Source organism: Triticum aestivum, chromosome 5A, assembly GCF_018294505.1.
Source record: "Triticum aestivum cultivar Chinese Spring chromosome 5A, IWGSC CS RefSeq v2.1, whole genome shotgun sequence".
Taxonomy (NCBI): Eukaryota; Viridiplantae; Streptophyta; class Magnoliopsida; order Poales; family Poaceae; genus Triticum; species Triticum aestivum.
In genome coordinates this window covers 576,068,518-576,075,198 of record NC_057806.1, presented here as the reverse complement: position 1 = coordinate 576,075,198, position 6,681 = coordinate 576,068,518, and the positions used below count along the sequence as shown (strand labels likewise).

The 6,681-nt window shown below is 48.1% G+C and overlaps 1 protein-coding gene across 1 annotated transcript; it reads right to left on the bottom strand.

Moving 5' to 3' along the window:
• Positions 1–3,422: 3,422 nt before the first annotated feature.
• Positions 3,423–6,010, bottom strand: LOC123104929 (aspartyl protease family protein At5g10770). Its single transcript, XM_044526873.1, has 2 exons — positions 5,574–6,010; positions 3,423–4,960 (listed from the first exon to the last, which is right to left on the bottom strand). The coding sequence occupies exons 1-2, from the start codon at positions 5,920–5,922 to the stop codon at positions 3,630–3,632; spliced, it is 1,680 nt and encodes a 559-aa protein (XP_044382808.1). The 5' UTR covers positions 5,923–6,010; the 3' UTR covers positions 3,423–3,629.
• Between the last annotated feature and the right edge of the window lie 671 nt (positions 6,011–6,681).

Here is a 6,681-nt window from a genome sequence, read left to right as displayed (position 1 = left end):
TGCTCTCCTTTCTTGCCGCTACTTGCGTTGCGAGCCAATCTTCAAATTGTTACGGAGAAGTCGTTTACTGATTAGCTACTTGAACGTGGAAATATTTTGACATATCTGCTCTTAGGTTAGTATGAGAACTCACTCTACTCGTGCTATAGTCGAGGATGTATTTATGCTACTCTAAAGAGGGATCAATTAACGGGGTGCATTTTTCTTAGGGGCAATTCTAGGCAAGACCTTGAATCACAGGGTTTGTTCTTGGCAACCCAGCATTCTTTATCTTGGCGTAGGGTAGAAGCAAATTTAATAAAAACAAAAAAGAATAAAACTAGTTTCTCAGTACAACTTATAAAGAGAAAAGTAGGAGGCCAAAAATATATGCCCTCCGTTTCTAAATATAAGTCTTTTTAGCGATTTCAATATGAACTACACACGGATGTATATAGATCTATTTTAAAGTGTAGATTCATTCATTTTGCTCCGTATGTAGTTCATATAGAATCATTAAAAAGACTTATATTTAGGAACGGAGGGAGTATAATGGCTCCGATCCAAAAATAAATGTCATTTTAGTTCAAATGGGAGTACCAAATTACATTTTAGTACTGTATAACTCCAACAGTTTAATAATAAGAAATAAAAGGCTCTGAAGAAAAGCTGCGCTGCCAAAAGGGCCACTCCATGCCTTCCTGCCCATGGTCAGCGCGCGTACGACCCAGCGTACGACTCAGCATGGTCAGCGCGCGTCAATTTGGATGCGAGCAAATCGGACGGTCCCCGTGTTTGTGATTGAGACATAGCTGTTTCTCAGCCTGAGAAAACAGCAAAACCGTGTATGTACATTTCCAACCAAGTCGCAGGTCAGAAATTTGACCAATTCCCCATCGCCAGTATCTTGTACTTTAGCTCCCAGTAGCTTCGGAGTACGTAGCTCAATTAACTGGACCTCAAATTTTATACTCCACCAAATCATCTTCCTCGTCACTCCTATGCCCGATAAATACGTATGCGTATCTGCACATCTTAGCACCCCACCACACCCATGCAACTGTTGTATACGAGCTGCTAGAGTACAGGCGTACGTGTAGAGAAGACAACACATCACTTGCCGCTCGACGCCATGGCCATCAACTTCTCTAGCTGCCGTGGCGTCGCCTGTCCTTCCGACTCCAACGACGTGGAGATGGCCCTTCCCGCCGCGGCTGCCGACGTTTCTGTCCCGCAGAGCGCCGGGGGGTCGAACGCGTCGGCGGCTAAGCCTGTGAGGGCGGCGGCAGGGCACTCGAGGCTCGGCGTCATACTGCTCGACCTCATCTCCGACCCGCCCAGCCACCTCTGGGTGCTTACACTCCACTTCGCGGGGCTGCCCTACCTCATCAGCATGTACCGGAGAGTCACAATGGTGGCGACGGGCTCCGGCATATGCGTGTTCCTGTCGTTCCTGATGCAGCCGAGCTGGGCGGAGGTGTCTCTGGTGTTTTGGATATTTTAATATACACTATATGGGATTCTTGATGTTAACTTTTTTGTGAATCACATGTATATAGACATGTTTATACATGTTTTTGTGTATTTATTATTCACTTATTTCAGTCCGTATGTAGTGTATATTAAAATATCCAAAACATCTTATAATAGTAAAGAAAAAGAGTAGTATGAAAATGAAACTTCAAAAGGAAAGGACACCGATATTGTGTGACATAATAGACATTCATTCACACATCATGTGTGGCATGAGCAGGAGCAGCCCACACGGGTTGTGTGTGGATGAATAGTAGAATTGTCCACACGTGTGGGCGTAGCTACTTCATGCCGCACGCCCAACAAGTACTACTCATCTTCATCATGCGCGTGTGGTACGAAGCAAAAATGCCCACACGTCCTGACGCAGTTACATTAGGTACCCGCGGGATGACGATTTAGTTGCCATCCGGGATGGCAGATGTAGTTATCCAGGATGGCAAATAAGGTTGTAGAAGTTGGCAACCGCATGCTGTTGGGCGTGTGGGCGACCTCTCAAATGCCCACACACCGGCTTGTCCTACATGGCACGTGAAAACTGTCTCGGTGTGTCAAAATTCGTGCAAACTTAACTGAACGGTGATCCAAACATGTGGACGAGTTGTAATGTTGCCACACGTGCAGGCATTAGTGTTTTCGAAAGGAAAAGAAAATATCCCGTGACCTCATATCAATGTAAAAAAATGTACAAACTAACTAAATACAACAGGTCTGATAGAAAAACTAAACACAATAGGTGTTGTTTTTAGGAAAGTCCAATTAAGTGTTAGTTATTTGAAAAGCATCTAAAGATATTTTTTTAGAAACACGTGTAACTTTATTCATACTCATAACAGTTACAGTTGCACTAATTTTGACCTAAATACAAAAGTAATTCATATGACTAAGAATTACAATGAAATCTCTTAAAAACACCTTCTTTGCGATATTAATCTATATCTATATCTATTCTATACCTACTATTAAAGGGAATAGGTATTCGGTTTGGTTTAGTCCTTTTCGTTTGGATTACACACGTTAAGTGATCTGGGTCAGGTACTTGTATGTTGATGGGCCTTTTATGGGCTTTCATAGAGACCACAAAAAATAATTGTGTCAAAATAAATCAACATTATGGGAATTGAACACAGGACCTATGCGCCTTTCTATTTACTAATCCCAACTCACTCTAAATATACAAAGTGGCAGTCATCATGTTTAGGGCGAGCTAATTAAACGAATGAGCTAATAAAGGAAGGATCGTGAGTATAAATAGAATATTTAATGGATGTGGCTAATTAAAGAAAGGATTATGGGTAAACCGGTGGAATAACTAAAAGAAAGATTGTGGTCTTAATAAATTCTACATGAAGGATTTGAGGTACTACCTCCTTCTTGGTGTATAAGTCATTCACGTAGTTCTAGCTCATCGATTTGAGGATTTAAATATGTGTTATATGTCATGAAAAGTATATCACTAGATTTCTATACGGATGTAGTTTCTATGTGTAAAACCTATGGGCATTATGCTTGCACAAAATATCAATTTTTCCCGTTGCAACGCACGGGCATTCGTGCTAGCCTCTAGATAAAAAAATACTTCGAAAACTTCGGTAAAGAGGCTGCAATTGATTTGGAGCAATGATGTTGTCACTATTTTAGCAGCACGAACAATACCAATAAAGGTTTTTTAAAGCGCCTTGAGTCGTCCATCCAAAAAGATGAAAAACCATATTGATGAATGTACTTGGGTCGGGGATGATCCTTAGAAGTGCAGGCCGTCGAATCACTATATTTTTACCATGATGTCGATGAAAATTTTCATCTCCACAAATGATCAAACCAACAAAAAATCTTGATACAACACCATAGACTCATCAGATCCAAATAATCGGATCTTCGAGGACAGAAATCTCATGGCACCGCCAAAAGAAGGAAAGAAAATTTATTCTCACAAAACTATGATGACCACTAGACGTTGACAAAGAACATCGAGAACGTAGAAAACCTAACTACTCCACATCTAAAGATATGTTTACTGAAGAAGAGAGAAACATGGCGACATTGTAAAAAAAAATCTCCGTTTTAAGTTACATTTCGCAAACACTTGAATACAATTCTACTCTCAGTTTCTGCTATTACATATTGTAGCTGCAGTCCTCGTCAGCAAAACCTAGCCCTGAGCGCACCGTGTCATACACCACCCTCTTGTTCTTCTGCTGGTAGTTCCCTATGATAGGCGTCTGGTCTTCGTATGCAAGGCTCGCCATCGCCAGGCACACCTGAGACCCGTTCTTCTTGGCCATGAACAGCATCCCGGCGGCCTCCACGGTCACGTCGGCCCCGCCCTCGAGCCGCAGCGTGAGCAGCGGCACGTTCACCTCGTCGTGGCCCGTGAGGTTGTAGCACGTGTCGAGGAGCGAGAACCCCGGCGCGGCGGGGTACCCCGCGGCGGTGAACTGGCGCGCGAACTCGGCGCGCACGGCGCGGTACACGGACGGCGCCAGCCGCGAGATCACCGTGCCCGAGTCGATGAGCACGTTGCTGGCGCCGAGCCCCGACGCGGTCACCGCGGCGCCTCCGACGGACGCGCCCGTGACGTTCATGAAGTAGAACGGGGGCTGCGCCGGGTCTGCGATCATGCGGGTGTATGCCACGGGCGTCGTGTTGCGGTAGGAGGATGAGTCACTCCCCAAGGAGAGGGACCCCGTGGAGTCGCCGGAGGTGGTCGCCGGCAAACAGTAGGAGAACACGCCGCCGAACCGGGATGCCGTCTGGGAGACCAGCGACAGTTCGGTCCGGCCGAGGCCCATGAGCCCCGCTGTGCCACCGAACAGGCCGTGGTTGCTGAGCCCGCAGCCAAAGACGAAGCCGTCGAGGTTGGCGCCGCCGAGGCCGACCGTGTCCGTGGCCAGCACGCCGCGGCTGAACGACCCGTCGCCGTAGCCTAGCGCGTAGTAGCATCTCTCGCTTCCGCTGCCGCCGCCTCTGGCACAGAATCCGGGCGCGCCCGTGGCCTCCTTCAGCGAGGCCGCGCAGGCGGAGGCGTTGCACGGGACGGCGGCGTAGGTGGCGGAGCTAGCTGGGTCGAAGAGTGGGTCCCGCTGCTCGTAGCAGGCACGGCAGGGCTTGCACTGCACCCAGGTGAGGTCGCTGCCGGTGTCCACGATGACGTTGAGTTTGGCGGCGGCGCCGGAGGAGTCGCCGCCGAGCGCGATGGTGGTGACGTAGTTGAGTGTCTGGAAGCGAATGCCAGATGTCAGCGGGACCTGGGCCGCCGCCTGGCGGGACTGTATGGACGCTGCCCTGGGGAGCAGCAACGAGGCAGCACGAGCAGCATCGGCGGCGAGGAGTCGGCTGAGGTATCCTTCGCTGCCGGCGGGCTGGTTGGAGATGGTGGCCGGGGAATGATGCTTCAGCTCTAGCACGGTGGTTGCTCTGCTTGCTCCCTCTGCTTTCCTGTGCTCTCCTGGAGAAGATGAGATGGACCAGTGAGAGTGTAAACCGGAGTGTAACTGTGTAATAAGTGCCCATCAGGCATCAGAGACCTGTAGATTCTACAAGTATCGTAGGTAGTACATCAGTAGTATATGCATGCAATTTGGAACTAGATCATGAATTGGATTCTCTATGTATGGTATGATTTCCACTGTCATCAGAGTAGTACACGTGAGAGTTAACCACGAGAAGGCCACCGGATAATACAAAGTGTAAAATTCCAGGTACGGCAGTCACCTGTCAGAGAATATAGGCCATGTATATACATTCATATTCATGCAATCATGCATCTTTGTAAGACTGAGCCCATGTTGACACTTGACGCTTTTTCATTCTCTTCGTGGCTTCTCTTTTTTGTTCTTCATTCAAAAACTATGCTGAAGGGCATTGACACCTCGAATTCTTAATTACCGGTAGATGTACATAACTTTTTTTTTCAGGAATAGTGGATTGTGAATGTGTGGTCACTATATCTCAGAATGATATTGCCTAGGAATGCTTCGACCGTACTTTTAGATAAGTCTAATCTAAGGTACAATTCGTACGTACTTACTACGTAGAAGCGAAGAAAACAAGTTACTTACCTAGGATCTGAGCCTTGCTTTGTTGCTCGTAGCGGCCGCCCTGGATCTTCCTCGCAGCAGCACCCCACTCCAACTCACGCAGCGACAGCGCCGCGCTCTTCTTCCCAACGACGGCGCCGCTGCCGGCGGCGACAGCATTGCCAGCGACGGCGAGAAGCGCGAGGAGGCGGAGAAGAAGGTGGTGCCCGCGAGCAGAGCTGGAAGAAGCGGCCGCCATTGGAGCTAGTGGAGTGGACCTCGCTCGCGGGAGGGAAGAAGCTAGCGACCAAGCAGGAAGTGGGAAGCGCGCAACGGACAAGAGAACGTGAATGTGAGAGAAGGAGAGGATACGTACATGGAGAATGTACATACGGCCGGGGATATGGATGGGATCGGCAGGTATCCGCGTAGTTTTGAGCAGAGATGCCCGAGCTCCAGGGCGCCCACAAGAGAACAAAGAGAAGGGGGGAGGGAGGGAGGGATCAGAGAATACGCTGTCACTCTGTTGGATGTATGCGTGTGCGTGTGTGTGAGAGAGAAAGCGAAGACCGTGAGGGGCGCATGCATGTGTAAAACAATAGACTTTTGGGGGGAACCGGTACAACCCTCTAGGGGTGGCCTATCACATATATATATAATGAGGTGGTATACAACGTTACAATATACACATGTAAATACAGTCTAACACCCTCCCTCAATCTTAGCCACTTTCTAATGAATCTAGAAGGGTAAGATTGCGCCTGCAAGTCTCAAACTGTGGCAAAGGCAATGGCTTGGTGAAGATGTCAGCAAGTTGATCCTTGGAAGAAATAAACTTGATCTGTAGTTGCTTCTGAGAGACACGTTCACGCACAAAGTGATAGTCAACTTCAATGTGTTTCGTTCGGGCATGGAATACCGGATTTGCAGAAAGGTATGTAGCACCGATGTTATCACACCAAAGAACAGGAGGCTGTGATTGGGGTATACTTAACTCCTGAAGCAAGGACTGTACCCAGATAATCTCTGATGTGGCATTGGCCACAGCCTTATACTCAGCCTCAGTACTGCTACGCGAGACAGTAGCCTGTTTCCGAGCACTCCAGGCAATCAGGTTAGAGCCAAAGAAGACAGCATAACCCCCCGTGGA